The sequence below is a fragment of the Bombina bombina genome, chromosome 9 (genome assembly GCF_027579735.1).
Source record: "Bombina bombina isolate aBomBom1 chromosome 9, aBomBom1.pri, whole genome shotgun sequence".
Classification (NCBI taxonomy): Eukaryota; Metazoa; Chordata; class Amphibia; order Anura; family Bombinatoridae; genus Bombina; species Bombina bombina.
Genome location: NC_069507.1, coordinates 136,704,589 through 136,726,816, shown reverse-complemented (window position 1 = coordinate 136,726,816; position 22,228 = coordinate 136,704,589). Strand labels below are relative to the sequence as shown.

General features: G+C 41.0%; 1 protein-coding gene across 1 annotated transcript in view; it reads left to right on the top strand.

Annotated features, from left to right (window-relative positions):
- The window catches only part of DNTT (DNA nucleotidylexotransferase), a 1,045,168-nt gene that overhangs the window by 39,721 nt on the left and 983,219 nt on the right, over positions 1-22,228 (top strand). Inside the window, exon 2 of the mRNA XM_053692399.1 lies at positions 11,319-11,493. Coding sequence (XP_053548374.1) covers positions 11,319-11,493 — 175 coding nt within the window. The remainder of the gene's footprint in view (positions 1-11,318; positions 11,494-22,228) is intronic.

Here is a 22,228-nt window from a genome sequence, read left to right as displayed (position 1 = left end):
GTGGAACAGAGCAATTAATCACAGTATATGCTGTGGGCCTGATACACAGGCCTAATGGAAAATGTAATTAGATTACAATAGCAAACTGATGTAATTTTTTTTTTTTTTTTAAATTTACACTAATGTTACACCAGATAGGAGTGGTGGCACAGAGCAATTAATCACAGTATATGCTGTGGGCCTGACACACAGGCCTGATGGAAAATGAAATTAGATTACACTAGCAAACTGATGTAAACGTTTTTTTTTTTTACATTTACACTAATGTTACACCAGATATCAGTGGTGGCACAGAGCAATTAATCACAGTATATGCTGTGGGCCTGACACACAGGCCTGATGGAAAATGAAATTAAATTACACTAGCAAACTGATGTAAAAGGTTTTGTTTTTTTTACATTTACACTAATGTTACACCAGATATGAGTAGTGGCACAGAGCAATTAATCACAATATTTGCTGTGGGCCTGGCACACAGGCCTGATGGAAAATGAAATTAGATTACACTAGCAAACTGATGTAAAAGTTTATTTTTTTACATTTACACTAATGTTACACCAGATATGAGTGGTGGCACAGAGCAATTAATCACAGTATATGCTGTGGGCCTGACACACAGGCCTGATGGAAAATGAAATTAGATTACACTAGCAAACTGATGTAAAAGTTTATTTTTTTACATTTACACTAATGTTACACCAGATATGAGTGGTGGCACAGAGCAATTAATCACAGTGTATGCTGTGGGCCTGACACACAGGCCTGATGGAAAATGAAATTAGATTACACTAGCAAACTGATGTAAACATTTTTTTTTTTAAATTTACACTAATGTTACACCAGATAGGAGTGGTGGCACAGAGCAATTAATCACGGTATATGCTGTGGGCCTGACACACAGGCCTGATGGAAAATGAAATTAGATTACAGTAGCAAACTGATGTAAAAGTTTTTTTTTTAAATTTACCCTAATGTTACACCAGATATGAGTGGTGCACAGAGCAATTAATGACAATATATGCTGGGGACCTGGCACACAGGACTGATGGAAAATGAAATTAGAATACACTAGCAAACTGATGTAAAAGTTTATTTTTTTTAAATTTACACTAATGTTATACCAGATATCAGTGGTGGCACAGAGCAATTAATCACAGTATATGCTATGGGCATGACACACATGCCTGATGGAAAATGAAATTAGATTACACTAGCAAAATGATGTAAACGTTTTTTTTTTTTTTAATTTACACTTATGTTACACCAGATATCAGTGGTGGCACAGAGCAATTAATCAAAGTATATGCTGTGGGCCTAATGGAAAATGAAATTAGATTACAATAGCAAACTGATGTAAAAGGGTTTTTTTTGTGTGTAAATTTACACTAATGTTACACCAGATAGGAGTGGTGGCACAGAGCAATTAATCACAGTATATGCTGTGGACCTGGCACACAGGCCTGATGGAAAATTAAATTAGATTACAATAGCAAACTGATGTAATTTTTTTTTTTTTTTTAAATTTACACTAATGTTACACCAGATAGGAGTGGCGGCACAGAGCAATTAATCACAGTATATGCTGTGGGCCGGACACACAGGCCTGATGGAAAATGAAATTAGATTACACTAGCAAACTGATGTAAAAGTTTTTTTTTTTTACATTTACACTAATGTTACACCAGGTATGAGTGGTGGCACAGAGCAATTAATCACAGTGTATGCTGTGGGCCTGACACATAGGCCTGATGGAAAATGAAATTAGATTACACTAGCAAACTGATGTAAACATTTTTTTTTTTAATTTATACTAATGTTACACCAGATATCAGTGGTGGCACAGAGCAATTAATCACAGTATATGCTGTGGGCCTGACACACAGGCCTGATGGAAAATGAAATTAGATTACAATAGCAAACTGATGAAAAAGTTTTTTTTTTTTTAATTTACACTAATGTTACACCAGATATGAGTGGTGGCACAGAGCAATTAATCACAATATATGCTGTGGGCCTGGCACACAGGACTGATGTAAAATGAAATTAGAATACACTGGCAAACTGATGTAAAAGTTTTTTTTTTTTAATTTACACTAATGTTACACCAGATATGAGTGGTGGCACAGAGCAATTAATCACAGTATTTGCTGTGGGCCTGACACACAGGCCTGATGGAAAATGAAATTAGATTACACTAGCAAAATGATGTAAACGTTTTTTTTTTTAATTTACACTAATGTTACACCAGATATCAGTGGTGGCACAGAGCAATTAATCAAAGTATATGCTGTGGGCCTAATGGAAAATGAAATTAGATTACAATAGCAAACTTATGTAAAAGGTTTTTTTTTTTTTTTTTTTAAATTTACACTAATGTTACACCAGATAGGAGTGGTGGCACAGAGCAATTAATCACAGTGTATGCTGTGGGCCTGACACACTGGCCTGATTGAAAATGAAATTAGATTACACTAGCAAACTGATGTAAAAGTTTTTTTTTTTAATTTACACTAATGTTACACCAGATATGAGTGGTGGCACAGAGCAATTAATCACAGTATTTGCTGTGGGCCTGACACACAGGCCTGATGGAAAATGAAATTAGATTACACTAGCAAAATGATGTAAACGTTTTTTTTTTTAATTTACACTAATGTTACACCAGATATCAGTGGTGGCACAGAGCAATTAATCAAAGTATATGCTGTGGGCCTAATGGAAAATGAAATTAGATTACAATAGCAAACTTATGTAAAAGGTTTTTTTTTTTTTTTTTTTAAATTTACACTAATGTTACACCAGATAGGAGTGGTGGCACAGAGCAATTAATCACAGTGTATGCTGTGGGCCTGACACACTGGCCTGATTGAAAATGAAATTAGATTACACTAGCAAACTGATGTAAACGTTTTTTTTTAATTTACACTAATGTTACACCAGATATCAGTGGTGGAACAGAGCAATTAATCACAGTATATGCTGTGGGCCTGATACACAGGCCTAATGGAAAATGTAATTAGATTACAATAGCAAACTGATGTAATTTTTTTTTTTTTTTTAAATTTACACTAATGTTACACCAGATAGGAGTGGTGGCACAGAGCAATTAATCACAGTATATGCTGTGGGCCTGACACACAGGCCTGATGGAAAATGAAATTAGATTACACTAGCAAACTGATGTAAACGTTTTTTTTTTTTACATTTACACTAATGTTACACCAGATATCAGTGGTGGCACAGAGCAATTAATCACAGTATATGCTGTGGGCCTGACACACAGGCCTGATGGAAAATGAAATTAAATTACACTAGCAAAGTGATGTAAAAGGTTTTGTTTTTTTTACATTTACACTAATGTTACACCAGATATGAGTAGTGGCACAGAGCAATTAATCACAATATTTGCTGTGGGCCTGGCACACAGGCCTGATGGAAAATGAAATTAGATTACACTAGCAAACTGATGTAAAAGTTTATTTTTTTACATTTACACTAATGTTACACCAGATATGAGTGGTGGCACAGAGCAATTAATCACAGTATATGCTGTGGGCCTGACACACAGGCCTGATGGAAAATGAAATTAGATTACACTAGCAAACTGATGTAAAAGTTTATTTTTTTACATTTACACTAATGTTACACCAGATATGAGTGGTGGCACAGAGCAATTAATCACAGTGTATGCTGTGGGCCTGACACACAGGCCTGATGGAAAATGAAATTAGATTACACTAGCAAACTGATGTAAACATTTTTTTTTTTAATTTATACTAATGTTACACCAGATATCAGTGGTGGCACAGAGCAATTAATCACAGTATATGCTGTGGGCCTGACACACAGGCCTGATGGAAAATGAAATTAGAATACAATAGCAAACTGATGAAAAAGTATTTTTTTTTTAATTTACACTAATGTTACACCAGATATGAGTGGTGGCACAGAGCAATTAATCACAATATATGCTGTGGGCCTGGCACACAGGACTGATGTAAAATGAAATTAGAATACACTAGCAAACTGATGTAAAAGTTTTTTTTTTCAATTTACACTAATGTTACACCAGATATGAGTGGTGGCACAGAGCAATTAATCACAATATATGCTGTGGGCCTGACACACAGGCCTGATGGAAAATGAAATTAGATTACACTAGCAAAATGATGTAAACGTTTTTTTTTTTAATTTACACTAATGTTACACCAGATATCAGTGGTGGCACAGAGCAATTAATCAAAGTATATGCTGTGGGCCTAATGGAAAATGAAATTAGATTACAATAGCAAACTTATGTAAAAGTTTTTTTTGTTTTTTTTTTAAAATTTACACTAATGTTACACCAGATAGGAGTGGTGGCACAGAGCAATTAATCACAGTATATGCTGTGGGCCTGACACACAGGCCTGATGGAAAATGAAATTAGATTACACTAGCAAACTGATGTAAAAGTTTTTTTAAAAATTTACCCTAATGTTACACCAGATATGAGTGGTGGCACAGGGCAATAAATCACAGTATATGCGGTGGGCCTGACACACAGGCCTGATGAAAAATTAAATTAAATTACACTAGCAAACTGATGTAAAAGGTTTTTTTTTTTACATTTACACTAATGTTAAACCAGATATGAGTGGTGGCACAGAGCAATTAATCACAGTATATGCTGTGGGCCTGACACACAGGCCTGATGGAAAATGAAATTAGATTACACTAGCAAACTGATGTAAAAGTTTTTTTTTTTTTAAATTTACACTAATGTTACACCAGATATCAGTGGTGGCACAGAGCAATTAATCACAGTATATGCTGTGGGCCTGACACACAGGCCTGATGGAAAATTAAATTAGATTACACTAGCAAAATGATGTAAAAGTTTTTTTTTAAAATTTACACTAATGTTACACCAGATATCAGTGGTGGCACAGAGCAATTAATCACGGTATATGCTGTGGGCCTGACACACAGGCCTGATGGAAAATGAAATTAGATTACAGTAGCAAACTGATGTAAACGTTTTTTTTTTAAATTTACCCTAATGTTACACCAGATATGAGTGGTGCACAGAGCAATTAATCACAATATATGCTGGGGACCTGGCACACAGGACTGATGGAAAATGAAATTAGAATACACTAGCAAACTGATGTAAAAGTTTATTTTTTTTAAATTTACACTAATGTTACACCAGATATCAGTGGTGGCACAGAGCAATTAATCACAGTATATGCTGTGGGCATGACACACAGGCCTGATGGAAAATGAAATTAGATTACACTAGCAAAATGATGTAAACGTTTTTTTTTTTTTAATTTACACTTATGTTACACCAGATATCAGTGGTGGCACAGAGCAATTAATCAAAGTATATGCTGTGGGCCTAATGGAAAATGAAATTAGATTACAATAGCAAACTGATGTAAAAGTTTGTTTTTTTGTGTGTAAATTTACACTAATGTTACACCAGATAGGAGTGGTGGCACAGAGCAATTAATCACAGTATATGCTGTGGACCTGGCGCACAGGCCTGATGGAAAATTAAATTAGATTACACTAGCAAACTGATGTAAAAGTTTTTTTTTAAATTTACCCTAATGTTACACCAGATATGAGTGGTGGCACAGAGCAATTAATCACAATATATGCTGTGGGCCTGGCACACAGGACTGATGGAAAATGAAATTAGAATTCACTAGCAAACTGATGTAAAAGGTTTTTTTTTAACATTTACACTAATGTTACACCAGATATGAGTGGTGGCACAGAGTAATAAATCACAGTATATGCGGTGGGCCTGACACACAGGCCTGATGAAAAATGAAATTAAATTACACTAGCAAACTGATGTAAAAGTTTTTTTTTTTACATTTACACTAATGTTAAACCAGATATGAGTGGTGGCACAGAGCAATTAATCACAGTATATGCTGTGGGCCTGACACACAGGCCTGATGGAAAATGAAATTAGATTACAGTAGCAAACTGATGTAAAAGTTTTTTTTTAAAATTTAACCTAATGTTACACCAGATATGAGTGGTGCACAGAGCAATTAATCACAATATATGCTGGGGACCTGGCACACAGGACTGATGGAAAATGAAATTAGAATACACTAGCAAACTGATGTAAAAGTTTTTTTTTTTTTAATTTACACTAATGTTATACCAGATATCAGTGGTGGCACAGAGCAATTAATCACAGTATATGCTGTGGGCCTGACACACAGGCCTGGTGGAAAATGAAATTAGATTACACTAGCAAACTGATGTAAAAGGTTTTTTTTTTTTTACATTTACACTAATGTTACACCAGATATGAGTGGTGGCACAGAGCAATTAATCACAGTATATGCTGTGGGCCTGACACACAGGCCTGATGGAAAATGAAATTAGATTACACTAGCAAACTGATGTAAAAGTTTTTTTTTTTTAAATTTACACTAATGTTACACCAGATATCAGTGGTGGCACAGAGCAATTAATCACAGTATATGCTGTGGGCCTGACACACAGGCCTGATGGAAAATGAAATTAGATTACACTAGCAAACTGATGTAAAAGTTTTTTTTTTTTAAATTTACACTAATGTTACACCAGATATCAGTGGTGGCACAGAGCAATTAATCATAGTACATGCTGTGAGCCTCACACATAGGCCGACAGGCAGGCAAATGCAATTATATTTAAAAAAAAAAAAGACTGAAGTTCTAGCTCTAAAAAGGGCTTTTTGTGCTGAAGTTCTAGCCCTAAAAAGGGCTTTTTGGGGTGCTGTACTTACAGCAGAGTTTAGATGAGTCCTTGAGGACTGTAGTGGACACCGAATACACTAGCCTAGCTATCAATTTCCCTATAAAATCACCAGCAGCAGCACTAACCCTCCTCTTACTAAGAATGCAGGATCGTAATGAATCTAAAATGGCTGCTGCCCAGGAGCTGGGAGGGTCTGGGAGGGAGTGTCTGCTGCTGATACAGGGTCAACGTTTCCTCAATGATGACGAATAGGGGGCGGATCGAACATCGCATATGTTCACCCACCGTGGCGAACGCAAACAAGCTAAGATCGCCGGGAACTGTTCTCCGGTGAACTGTTCGTGACATCACTATCCATGAACACTGTAAACGGTCTCCCGTACAAGTATGGCTGCAATTTCTTGAGAGCCCACATCAGTGCCAAACACTCCCTTTCCACTGCAATGTAGCCCACTTCCCTAGGCAGTAGTTTTTGACTGATGTAGGCTACGGGGTGCATATGGCTCTCCTCATCCACCTGGCTTAGCACTGCTCCCAACCCAAACATGGAGTTATCTGTATGGACACAAAAGTGTTTGGATGGGTTAGGAGAGGCAAGGAGAGGGGCAAAAACTAATGCTGTTTTCAGTTGCTGGAAGACAGCCTCGCACTTGGGGGACCAAAGGACTTGCCGAGGTAAGTGTTTTCTGGTCAGGTCGGTCAGGGGTTTGGCCAGGGTGCTATAGTTGGGGACAAACTTGCGGTAGTACCCAGCAGTGCCAAGAAAGGCTAGGACTTGGGTCTTGGTTTTGGGGTTTGGACAGTTAGCGACTGCCTCAATCTTGGCCGGCTCTGGCCTCTGCTTCCCGCAATCCACTCGGTGTTCAACGTACTGGACCTCCGACCTCCCTACTTTGCACTTGTCTGGCTTCAGAGTCAGACCCGCAGTCCTGATGCGGTCCAATATGGTACCTAGGTGAAACAAGTGTTCCTCCCAGGTATCGTTGTAGATTGTGATGTCATCCAGGTATGCACAGGCATAATCCTAGAGGCCATCAAGGAGGAGATCTACCATCCTCTGAAACGTTGATGGAGCATTCTTCATCTCAAACTGCATGACCTTAAACTGGTACAGGCCAAATGGGGTGATAAATGCTGAATTTGGAATAGATTCCAGGTCCAGAGGAATCTGCCAGTAACCCTTGCAGAGAACTAACATCATCAGAAAGTTACCCTGGGAGATATAGCTATATATAGCTCATCCACCAGGAGCATAGAATAGGCGTCGGTCTTGATCCGGTCATTAAGCCTACGGTAGTTTACACAGAAGTGGGTCGTGCTGTCCCACTTGGGCACAGGGACTGTTGGATGGCTCGATAACTCCCGTATCAAGCATCTTCCTAATTTCATTGCGCATTTCTTCATAACTGACTCGGGGACCCTGTACGATGGCTGTGGTAAAGGCACTTGTCCTGGGGTCTCCACCCGGTGCACCTCTACAGTGGTGTACCCAGAGTCCATGGAGAACATGTCCTGTCGCTCATCTGCTCTTATGTCCCCTACGCCTGCCGGTGCCCTACTCTGCCGAGACAGCTCCGGCATAAGGAGATTCTCCGAGTCCTCCATGGCTGGAGCACATATGATGGCCTCTCCTGGTATGCCTTCAGCATATTTATATGAAAGGTCTGGTGAACTCGTTCATCTGAACATTTGGATACCAGGTAGGTAGTATCACAAAACTGTTCTACTACTCAATAGGGTCCCTTCCAAGCAGCCTGCAGCTTATGTGTCTTGGTGTGTTTTAGGGCAAGAACCTTTTTCTCTACTTCCAGGGTGTGCTTGCGAGTGGTATGGTCGTACCACCGCTTCTGCCTACCCTGGGCAAACTGAAGGTTCTTCCGCACCATTGTGGTGAGGTCCTTCTGTCGATCCCTGAACTTGAGGACATACAATGGAGGGTCCCTCCTCCCCAACTGACCCTTCCCAGTTGGCTCTAAGCAGGTCTATGGGCTTCCTCACCCTCTGACCATATACTAGGTCAAAGAGAGAAAATCCAGTAGATTCCTGTGGCACCTCCCGGTAAGCAAACAGGAGATGTGACAGGTATATCTCCCAGTCCTTGTGAGAGACAGAGAACATCCAAAGCTTCAGTGTCCCATTAAACCTCTCGCATAACTTGTTAGTCTGCGGGTGGTATGGGGAGCTCGGCAGGGGTTTTATCACACAAAGCCTCCATAGCTGCTGGGGGAGCTCAGCAGTAAACTGAGTCCCTTGATCCAAGATAATCTCCCAGGGGAAACCCACTCTGGCAAAGATCGGAGCAGGGCATCGGCTACTGTCTCTGTCTGGATGTTGGCCAGGGGGATTGCTTCTGGATACCGGGTAGTGTAGTCTACTACCATCAGTATATATCTCTTTCCCGAGGGGCTGGGACAGGGCAATGGTCTTAAGATGTCAACAGCTATCCTGCTGAACGGTTTGTCAATGATAGGGAAGGGATGCAGCGAAGCTTTGGAGTGGTCACCTGTTTTCCCTACTCTCTGACAGATGTCACAGATATGGCAGAACTGTCTAACGTCCCCCATAATCCCAGGCCAGAAAAAGGGCTGGGTAAGTCGGTGGCGGGTCCTAGTAATTGCTAAATGTCCTGCCAGGGGAATGTTGTGCCCTATGCGTAGTAGGTCGTACAGATACCTTTGTGGTGCCACCAACTGTCACTTGGGCATCTGCCTGCTTGCACCACCCTCTGTAACCTGGTACAGGAGTCCTCTGTCCCACTCAAAGTGGTCCCCTTCTAACCCACTGGGGTCGGTCCCCGCCCAGGCCCGGTAGGGGGCTAACATTATGTCACATAAAGTCTCTTGGGCAAAGACAGAGGGGGAAGTCCAGAAGATAGGTGGGGGTGGCTTACCTGGGTCCCATCCTTGAGTGCTTCAGCGTGGATCCTGGCTTGTGGGTGGTAACAGGGCAAGCATCCGTAGGGTCATCCATGAGGAAGTAGGGTGCGAGATGATGCAAGTCATTCCCTAGTAGAACTTCCACCGGCAAGTGACCCATGATACCCACTTCCACAGCACAAGTAGACCCATGTTGTGGGGATTCAGAGCACCTTACCCACAGCCACATGAACCATATCGGATTCCCTTGTCTGGTCCGAATTTGTGACCAGGTGTGGTTGAACAAGAGTAATGGTGGCTCCGCTGTCCCGTAACCCTTGGGCCGGCCTGCCGTTAATCCACACTGGCTGGCGATGATGCAGACTATTGTCGCCAACTGCTGCCTGTACTGGGTCTACTTCATGCAAGACCCCAAATTCCTCTTCGGCCCAAGCGGTGGTGTCAGCAGAGCTCCCTGACTCTAAACATTGGGCTGCTGCTCTGAAAACTCCAGCTGGTGCTCTGGTCCAGTTGATAGGAGAACGAATTCCTTGGGCATTTGGACCGTACATGACCCATATGATCACACCCGTAGTACCTGATTCCCATCATCCGGGGTGGAATGGGGCCAGAAGAGTGAGTTTGAGCAGGTGGAGCAGACGGGTACGGGTGTGTCGCTGGGGGACGAGAAGGCACTGTAGTAGGGAGGACCACTGGATGAGGTTCGGGTCGAGCACTGCATCGGGCATCTAGGAACTAGTCTGCCAGAATGGCTGCACAATCCACTATGAGAGGCTTCCGATCATGGACCCATTCTCTCACCTCCGGTGGGGAGTGGTCATAGAAGTGCTCCAGAAGGATGAGCTGTGTTGCTTGTGCCAGGGTTGCTTGGCAACCCAAGAACCAGTAGTCCAGGGAGCGAGTGATCTGGTGGGTCCACTCAGTAAAAGATTGCCCCTCTCTCTTTCTCAGGCTCCGGGAAGACGATGAGCCTACAGAGTGATGGCATACTTGGCCAAGATGTGCTCCTTCACCCGGTCATAGTTCCGCTTATCTTCTATGGGGATGGCCTCAAAAGCATCCAAGGCCCTCCCCGACAGCTTACCGATCAGGATGCCCTGCAGCTCACACTGGGTCTCGAATACCTGTAGGTACCAATCGATTTCCTCCTCTCTATCTTTAAAGGCACGGAAGGCCTCATGGGGTAACTTCTTCCACTGCAAAGTGGGCCCCCGATCGTCAGGGTTCTTATTTACTGTCAAATTCTATATTTCTATGTATTCAGTTAACAAAGGCTCCTATATGTCTCCATGATGTTGATATCACACACATTCTGTGTACAAAGATGCCAATCAGTGATGTCATTTATTTTCTGCTGTTGTCTGATGCAGTGTGACACTTCAAACTGAGAGCAGCCACCAATTAGATTATCTTCATTCATGATATCAATTAAAGGGACAGTGTACTGTAAAATTGGATTTATTTCAATGTATTTACAATGAATTGTTATGGCAGCTGCAGTGTTTAAATGTATGGGAAATTGCACTTACATATTTTTGTAAATAAAAAAACCCTTTATGATCATTAAAACCACAATCCAATTAAATGGACTGAGCTTGAATGGAGAGAACTCATTATCTTATCTGTCTAATTATTCACACAAATTCCTCCTTATCTTATTTCTCACGGTTTACTGTTTATGTATTTCAGAGACTCTGTCACTCATGTTGTGGCTGAAAACAATACTGCTCTAGAAATGTTGGAATGGTTACAAGTAAACAACATGGGCAACAATACGAAATTTAATCTCTTGGATATCACTTGGTTCACAGAAAGTATGGGGGCAGGATTCCCAGTTGAAATACAAAGAAGGCATCAACTCAAGGTAAAAAATGACATTAGATGAACAATTGGTCAAAGTAAGGAACATCTTATTGATAATAAAAAAAAGTATAGGTTTTGTGGTGGTTAACAAAGTAAAAAAAACAAACGTATATCACAGTTTATAGCTATTACTACTACTAATTTCATTTTTACTCTTGTATATTGTCACCTGTTCTCAGAATCTCACTCACAGTTTCAAGTAAATCGGATCAGTAGCTTTTGAATTGGCAAAATGCATAAACATTTTTTTAGTATGGATCAGAGAAAAATCAAGTGAAAGACACTTGCAGAGTGTGTACTAACTAGCACTCACAACAATTCTGGATATGTCTGGTAGGTGGACAGGAATAGATAATTCCCCAAAAGAAGGGGGTTTAATTAATATAAATAAAATAAACAATTAAAAACCACAAAATGGACAAAATGATGCAGTATTGCAAAATATTGTGACCATATGATAGACCATATACACTAGTATGTGGGGGCTTGAGTATTGTTCCAGTTAAATGGTATACCAGGGTGTCCCCCAGTGACCTATGTCTTACAGCTAATGTGGAACAGAAAACTCTCTGGTGTAATGTCAAAACCCAATTTCCCAATAGAAGAAAGGGGTTGTATATAGACTCCAACGTATTAAGATTAGATTCACTGATTTATTTTAGAGGGGCAAAGGGATTACTCTGATAAAGCGCATGTACACATGCGCGAAAGATGTCAGGCATTAGGGAGCACCTTTCTGCCCATTACAGGCATTGTTCCAATAAACCTTTGGATCTACAGCACACCAGGACGCAGTGTTTCTTTTTTCCTCACTACATGATTAGTATTGGAAAATAGTTTCCTCCCTTGTGTGGTCACTCTAATGGTCAATGTTCATGCGTATAGCTATCACATAGAGTGCTGTGAATGAATAGGTGAGCTACATTTTGATGGTAGTATTCTGGTTGGATCACAAAATAGTAATAATAAGTGTGTTTCTAGTTATTGTGTGGCCTCTATCCACTCTGAGAGACCAAATATTTATCATATGGGACCACAAATATAGTATACCAAATATAATATATAGTTTCTAGCATAAAATAGGTAAGATAGTCAACGCTATTAAATATTAGTACTACTAGTCTTACGTATTGGCAAATGGAGTTATAGCTGTGAAAAAAATGTTAGCTTGAAAATGTGAGTCACTAAGATGCTAGCTAAATAAAGGCACACATTTTGCACCAAACAATTTTTAATAAATGCAGGCTTAGGGAATATAGGTCACTAAAATGCTGTCTAATTAAAAAAAAGGCGCACATTTTGCACCAATAGTTGTTATTAAATAATAGCTGGTGAGTATATACCACTGAGATGCTATGTGGTTAAACAAGGGGCGCACATTGCGCAGCAATAATTTTTTTTTTAAATACTAGCTAGTGGGTATATACCGTTAAAATGCTATGAGATTAAACACGGGCGCACATTTTGCACCAACAGTTTATTACATTTTTTTAGTATGGATCTATGGAAAAAAAAATATTGCATGTATCAAAAACTACTGAACAGATGTGCTTAAAACTTAGCAGAGAAACAGAGCTAGAAGGATGATATAATTTGTAGCATATGTAGGATAATGTTTTTACATTGTTTGTCCAGTAGTGGCTATGTACCATATGGTTATATTAATATGACCAGGGCTGGAAAAATATCTCTATTGTTGATCACTTAGGGCAAAATACTAGTCCAGAGAGATAATGCTGCTACTTCAGGGTAAAGATAAAATAAATGCGTATTATTTGCTTATACACTAGTGGACTTCTAAAACTAATGGAACAGTAGATATTCCCAGTCCTGATTATTATAATTTGTGTTTGTCCTAAAGATAGCCCTGCAGTGCTCTTAATGCAAGCTATGTGCCCAAATTTGAACAAAATGTGACCTCAGAACAAATTTTTGGTCACTGCAACCACATTATACCTGCATATAGCTAGAACTGCATAAAATAACTGACCTCACATTGTCAAGTAATTTCGTATGTATAACCTCTTTTAAAATAAATAAAACACAGACACTCAAATATGGGATAACAAGGTTGCAGATTGTTTTATTAACTTTTTATATACTTAAAATACTTGAAATCATCAACAGTGCTTGCCATGTTTAACCACCAAAAAATACACCCCCCCAAACCTCTAGACATGGTCCCACATAATTTGCTCTCTCCTGCTCCACTAACAGGAGGTACCCAATTTCTCTGAAATGGTGCAAGCCACTAATACTCAGGGCAAGCACCCTGCCATTGCTGAAAAAAATAAACCAACCTCCAACTCGATGAGACAGGTGGTGTGGGCCTCACACCCTTCTTCTCCAGATAAAAAAGGGGCTGATACTTCCACTCACCACATTAACCCCCCCCCACACTGCACCCAAACCCTAGCCCTTAACTTGACCCCTACTATGTTTCAAAGTGGGGTCAATATTCCCCTCCTTCCATTCTCTCATACGGTTTATTCCTTTATTAGCATGAAGTTATTTGTTCCCCTGAATCCATGTTTTGTACCTAAAGTGAGATTTTTACACAATAAATGCTACAAAAAAGAGTGAGCTAACATAAGCAGCTTCAAATAATCTCATACAATTTAAAACAATTTAATAATACATAAAAATAAACTATTTTCACATCATTCAAAATAGTTGATGAAAGTGATTTGGGTCATGATTGCACAAGTGGTATGTAAATAATTTCAGTAAGAAAACCCAAAGTTTGTGAAAAAGTTAACATTTTTTTTTTATATGTTCGCATTTGGCAGTGAAACGGTGGCATAAAATATACCAAAATTGGCCTAGATTAATACCTTGGTTTTTCTACTTCAATATAAAGTTTTGACAGGTAAATAAAAAAAAAACAAGTCTCTCTGTTTAATTGAGTGATAGCAAAAAAGATAAAAAAAATCTCCTGGTGGAGGTGGAGCCTAGCCACACAGGGTGATGGCTGCTTAAACTTTGGTTCTTATGCCTCACACCCGATTAACAATTGAATAAAGGGACAAATACCTTACAAATTAAGCTTAACTGCAGGTACTACAAACTTTACCAAACTACAACCACTGAGAGAGGGAACAAGTTGCTGGCGACGCAAATATATCGATCCTGACTGATTGGGCCTTCACTGGGAAATGTGAGCACCGCAACTCAATTACCGAGCTCCCAGACAGTAACCTGAGCCCTGAGGAAGAGGAGATTCCCCACAGCTGGCTGTAGACTAAGAAGGTATACTAGCAGGACACAAACCGCACCCATACGCATCTGGAAAGAAGAATTGCCCCAGGCCTTACCTTGACCGGACGCCGCAGCCAGCAGACAATCAAAGACTGTCATACCGGAGTGGAAAAATCAGAGCCAGGCACGGAACAGCCCTTGGTGCAGAGTGGTGGAGCAGAGTGGTGACCAGGAAGAACAGACTGGCGCAGAGCGGAACACAGCAGGAGAGCTTGCCGAGGACTGCCTGAGACATTCCATGTGGCCTCTGAGACATTGACCAGAGCACGCATAAAACAAGAGACAGCCCTAACGGACGGAGGGATCGCTTTGCATTGAGAGGGCTGTTTACTACATCAAAGCCCATTGCTAGCACCGAGAAATATCAGAGGCCCTTAAACTGAAAGGCCATCCTAAAAGCCACGCAAGTGAGAACTAGGGGCCGTGCTATAATACACATAAGGTGACCCGCATCATCAACTACCCCTCCCTGGAGACAGAACATTAGTCTTTATTAGGGGATATTAATAAGCATCTGTTTGATGCAAAAGCGCTGCAGACAGACTACCCTTGCTTCATAGGCACCAATAACACCATGTCTAGTAGAAAAAACAACAAGTTAGAGAAATGAACCAAATCCACAAGCTTAACTAAATCCACAAGCATCCAGCACAGAAATGTTGGAACACAGACCCTCCTCCCCCACTCCCAATAATGCTGACCTGGTCACTAATACCCTGCCGCAACAACAAGAATACCTGACCAGAGAAGACCTTAATACTATATCCTCCAAATAGAATATCAATAAAGTCCTAGCTGAAATGAGATCACTTTTTGGTGACCTGAAAAAGGACATCAACCAAGTTAAACAACAGGTTCAAATATTGGAAACCAAACATAAAACCCTACAAACTAGAGTTAAAACAACTCACAACATATTCAAGACCACAAAGAAAATATTCAGTTCCTGCTCTCTAGAATGGAGGATCTAGACAATAGGGGGCGGCGGAACAACATCAGAATAAGGGGGATCCCAGAATCTGTCAATAATACATCACTGGAGGGCTACCTACAGGACTTATTTTGTACCCTCAAGGGAACACCAGGCACTACAGATGTCCCTATTGAAAGGGCACATAGGGCCCTCAGGCCTAGACCATCACCTAAGGCCCCACCCAGAGACATTATAGTAAAATTCCTCAGCTATAAAGACAAAGACATAATTACACAAAAGGCGAGAAATCTCAAGAATGTAACACATGCAGGGATCCCCCTCCAAATCTTCTCTGATCTGAGTCAGATGACCCTACAGAAAAGAAGAGACCTCAAATTCATAACTACAGAACTTCAAGCCCATAATATACAACACAATGGGGCTTTCTGGTGTGTCTAATAGCATCAAAAAACGCAACGCAAGCAATTTATCGGACACCAGCCGACCTCACAGAGTTCTGCAGGACACTCGAAATTGACATTCAACAGCCTGACCAGATGGGAGCATCACAACAGGACCCCCAACCAATGGTCAGTGAAGACCCCACACAAGCATTAGGCACCTGAAAAGTAACTGCCATCTCCAAGTCATGTACCAGGGACACACCAAATGGGACTTGATAAGTATTATACTTTCTTCCTGAAGTAGACATATATGTGATTGGCACTGGCTGAATATTGTTTAAATTACTTGATATGTAATTGTAATGTTTTCTCCTCTCCTTAAAACGTTTATCTGTTTGAAAAAGTCTATGGGTTGCACATTATGAGAAATGACAGAGAAATGCTGACCCCCCTAATGGGAGGGCTCTTTAGAATATAAGTCACCCCCTGCCTAGATTAATATCTAGGGATAATATGTTCCAAGAGGGATCATAAAGCCGTATCAACCAGGCCTCCCCATTTGCCTAGAGGGGGTCCTTACAAATATTATTTGTCCTTCTTGAGGTTAACATGTAAATAGTTAGTTTGGTAGGAAAGTTCAAGCGCTTAGGCGCTCAACGACTGTTATATAAGTTAACATGTTTATAATTGTTTGGTCACACCTAGAAACACAAAATGTATTCGGGTCGATGGTAAAGGTAATTAGCAAGTAAGCTCCCCTTGATTTACAGGTTCACACAAGCTATGGTAATTTGTTACCCTCGGCACCTCACATTCCCTAAATGCATAACCTGTGGACTGCTATGTTATTACTATATTCTACATGTAGGGGAAGCACAAGCTTATGCACCTCCCTCTCTCACAAGAGATTGAGTCCTGCATTAACATACAAACCTAAGGTATTATGACCCCCAAACTATAAGCCCTTTTTCTCTAATTGTCACCTAATCAGGTGTGAGGATACTGACCCCAGACTTGACTATTTTTCTCTCTTTTTTTCCTTTCTTATTGTTGTCATGAAAGATTGAATAAGTACACTATTTTTGCTTTAGTTATTCCCAATACAATTGTGATATTTCTCTACTTTGCTTCTGACTCTTGTCCTTCTTGCTAATCTACTTTACCCCCTACTTCCCACCCCCCTTTTTTTTTTCTTCCCCTCTCCCTTAGACTTCCCTCACCCCCCACCCTCAACCCCCTCTCCCCATTGCCATATACTAACCGTGCACAATGGACTTCCAACATAATCCCAACATAACAGTCATGACGATGAATGTAAAAGGTCTTAATACACCAGAAAAGAGATCCCATTTGACGTGAGACGCAACCAGACTACACTGTGATATAATATACTTAAAGGAGACCCATTTTAAGAAAGGTAGGGAACCGAAATGGCCTAATGCTAAATTCCCAATATCTTTTTGGGCATCCGGTTCCACAAAAAAAAATGGGGTGGGAATTCTCTTTAAACATTCATTACCATTTAACTTGATACAGGAGGAATGGGACCTGGAAGGCCGATACTTGATAGTGGTGGGCACTTTACATAATAGACCGGTTACATTAGTCAATGCATTCTTTTCCAACCAGCACCAACACAAATTTATGACGACAATCACAAACAAAATACTTGAATTACATAAGGGAGCCCTGATCCTGGCGGGTGATTTTAACCTACCTCTAGACCCCCAGCTTGACACTTCTAGGGGAGCAGCTTCCATCCCTAAAATAATTATTAAACAATGCAATAACAGGCTAGAGGAGCTGGCTATCCACGATATATGGAGAACAACATACCCCATGAGACGGGACTACACCTTTTTTTCACATCCCCATGACTTACATACTAGAATTGACTATACATTTACTGACCAATCAACACTGGCCTCAGTCGTAAACATCCAAATTCTTCCCATGACATGGTCTGACCATGCCCCAGTGCTATGTAAACTGAGATGGCCCACCATACCAGATCACCCCTTCATCTGGAGATTTGATGACTTAAATAATCAGCTGATTAAGGGGAAAATAGAAACCACCCTAACTGACTACTTTACACTAAACGATATTGCAGAGACCCCCTAAATACATAATTTGGGAGGCACATAAGTGCGTACTACGGGGTGAACTTATCAAGCAAAAGGCTCTTATGGCTAAGCAAACTAGGGCCAAATTTACCTCACTTTTAACCAGCATCCATGACTTAGAGAATAGGCACAGGAACACCCTGTCAGACACCTCAATTAACGCAGAGCTCAAACAGGCTAGGAAAGAAATTCAAGAGCTATACACAATAGAATACCAAAAAATGGCGTTGAAGAATCAACAGAAATTTTATAAATTTGGGGATAAACCCAGGAAACTACTAGCGAGGGCCCTCAAAATAAAACATTTAAAAATGCGCATCCACTCTTTAGCTGACAAACATAACATCACGCATACCAACAGTCCGGATGCCAAAGTCTTGCGTAAGAATTATCACGACCTATATAATTTACAAAACTCCTCCCATCTCTTATCAGATGGAGATGGTGTATCTGCTTCTCTGGACATGGACTCCTATTTGGGGTCTGTCAGGCTTCCCTCGCTATTGCGAGCAGAAGTGGAGGAATTGGAAGCCCCTATATCCACAGAAGAAGTTTTACGAACCATTGAAGACCTACCGGCGGGGAAGAGCCCTGGTCCGGACGGCTTTAGCGCAAAATATTATAAACTTTATAAATCTATCCTGTCTCCACACTTAGCTTCACTGTTTAACACACTGGATACCTCCAAAGGGCTTCCCCTCCTCCATGCTGATAGCCCATATCACGACCATCCCAAAACCGGGTAAACCGGCAAACTGGTTTTTGACCAATTTCCCTCCTCAATGTCGATATAAAGATCTTTGCCAAATTCCTTTCCAATAGATTAAATAAACACCTACCCAACTTGATTTCGCCTGACCTGTCCTGCTCGGGAACTCTGCGCAGGTTAATAAGATCCCGTTGATTATGGTCTCCACAGACACTGAGAAGGCTTTCGACAGGATCCGCTGGATGTTTCTGAAGGCGGTCCTGTCAAAGATGAAATTTGGACAACTTTTCACACAGAGGATTTTCTCTTTATATACAGTCCCCTCGGCGCAAGTCAAAATCAACAATATACTCTACACACGCTTTAGTATATGGGTGCCCGTTATCACTGTTGTTGTTCGCCCTATTCATGGAGGTCCTAGCCCAGAAAATTAGGGATAATGGAAAGATTACGGGATTAAAGATAGGAGATTAGGAGCACAAACTATCAATGTACGCAGATGATGTTCTGCTCTCTTTAACAAATCCACTAGTTTCGCTCCCAGAGGTCTTTAGGTAATTTGAGAAGTACGGCAGGTTCTCCAACTTTCATTTAAACAAAACTAAATTTGAAATCCTTAATGTTAATCTCCCCCAAGCAGAGCTTAGCCAACTCTCCACTATATGTCCCTTACGTATACAAACGCGTACCTTTAAGTATCTAGGGATTCACCTTACTCCGACTACAGAGGCACTCTACGAGGCCAACTACACGCACTTGCTCACCGAGATTACAGGGGACCTCTCCTCCTGGAGAAATAAACCAGTCTCTTGGCTAGGGAGAATTGGCATTGTAAAGATGAATATCTTACACCACGTATTGTACTACCTTCAGACTCTCCCAGTTCCATTACCTACACATTACTTGCATAAACTACAAAGTGTGGTGGAGGGGTTTATATGGAGGGGAGTAAAACCACGGATAGCAAAACAAATTCTCTTCCTCACAAAAGAAAAGGGAGGGCTGGGAGTTCCTAACCTATTAGCTTACCGTAAGGCCGGCAACCTTCAGCACCAAGTAGAATGGTGTCGCAATTCCAAAGATAAGACGTGGGTTCAGATTAGCAGAGCAATTCTAGGAGAGAAAAAACCTGGGTACCCTGGGCTGGATCTCCGCCAAATCCAGGCCCAAAATCATAGACCACTATCCTTTTTTCAGGGAATTCTTCACAAGGTTGGATAGAACCCTAGTGGAACACCCCTATATCTCCTCAAATCCCTCACCACTCACAGCTTTCATAGATAAAATAGACATTTCTTTCACAAGTACACAACAAGTGACAATAGATAAGACACAGATAGCACAGGTGACTTTTCATCGACTATTAAAGGACAAAAAACTAAGGAAAAGGGAGGATCTGGAGCATACCGGACTCAGGATCTCCTGGTACTTTCATGCACAACTCCAACACTACCTGATGACATATAAAAGACTGGACAACATGACGAGACAACTGACTTTCCTAGAATCCTTTTGTTTGCTACCCACTACACCAAAACACATGATCTCCATTGCTTACCGCCTGATTATCTCACACAAAAAGATGCCATTATCTAGCTATGTAAGACAGTGGAATCGGGAGATGACACCCCCCCATCCGACATACAAAATACTGAACGCCCACATAAAAGCTTCCATTTCAGCAAGAGTATTAGAATCTAACTATAAATATCTGTCCCGATGGTATCTCACACCTGACAGAATAAAGAAAATATATAAACAAACTGACGGGAATTGTTGGCGGGGGTGTGGGGAGCATGGTACTTCCCTCCACGTCTGGTGGGAGTGTGAACTTATCAGGCCTTTCTGGCAGTCAATCCTTAACATTATGGAAACTAAACTTAACACTTCTTTAAATAGATCGCCCGGCCTCCTCCTGTTCCACGGTCTCCCTAAACTAAAAGATAAAGCCACAAAACAACTTTTCTTCATAATGCTTAACAGTGCCAAATCCCTCGTCCCTAGGATGTGGAGGAAGGTGGAGGTTCTATCAGTCACGGACTGGACGACTCAGGTAGATAGACATCTACAACTAGAAAGGTTTATGTACCTAAGAGACGACAATATAGAAATACATGAATACATGTTGGAACTCTGGAGACCTCTGGTCTCAGCCCCCAGACCTAATACTTAGAGAGATAGCTGGTGCTGGGAATTCACAATCTCCTACTGTCCATGAATGACCCACCTGGATTTCTCCCTCTGGGAGCCCATCTGACCCTTCCCCCTTGCCCCTTCACTCCCCCCCTCTCCCCCCCACTTTTTTCCCCCTCTCTTTCATCTTCTTTCTCTCTTCTTTCCTATTTTTCCTTATCTGATTTCTTACTCCCAATAACATCCTCTTGACTTCCCCTCCCCTCTCCCCCCACTTTTTTCCCCCTCTCTTTCATCTTCTTTCTCTCTTCTTTCCTATTTTTCCTTATCTGATTTCTTACTCCCAATAACATCCTCTTGAGTAAAACCGCATGTCAAGAGACAATTTATCTTTTAGAAAATATACTCCACGTTATATGTTATAGATTGCATGACTGAGATTCTAGAACTATTTAGGAACTTTTGGCTCCAAACAAATTATCATATGGCAAATAGTGATGTTGCGAATAGTTCGCCGGAGAATAGTTCCCGGCGAACATAGCATGTTCGTGTTTGCCGCGGCAGGTGAACATATGCGATGTTCGATCCGCCCCCTATTCATCATCATTGAGTAAACTTTGACCCTGTATCTCACAGTCTGCAGACACATTCCAGCCAATCAGCAGCAAACCCTCCCTCCCAGACCCTCCCAGTTCCTGGACAGCAGCCATTTTAGATGCATTCGGAAGCTGCATTGTTAGTGAGAGGAGGGAGAGTGTAGCTGCTGGTGATTTAATAGGGAAATTGATAGCTAGGCTAGTGTATTCAGTGTCCACTACAGTCCTGAAGGACTCATCTGATCTCTGCTGTAAGGACAGCACCCCAAAAAGCCCTTTTTAGGGCTAGAACATAATTTTTTTTATTTTAATTTTTTCCTGTGTAATCTAATTGCAGTTGCCTGCCTGCCAAGCCACTTGCCCAGTGCCACCACTCATATCTGGTGTAACAGTAGTGTAAATTTAAAAAAAAAAAAAAAAACTTTTTGACTGTGAAACACCAGTCTGCTAGTGTAATCTAATTGCAGTTGCCTGCCTGCCAGCGTGTGTGCCAGGCCCACTTGCCCAGTGCCACCACTCATATCTGGTGTAACAGTAGTGTAAATTTAAAAAAAAAAAAACTTTTTTGACTGTGAAACATCAGTCTGCTAGTGTAAT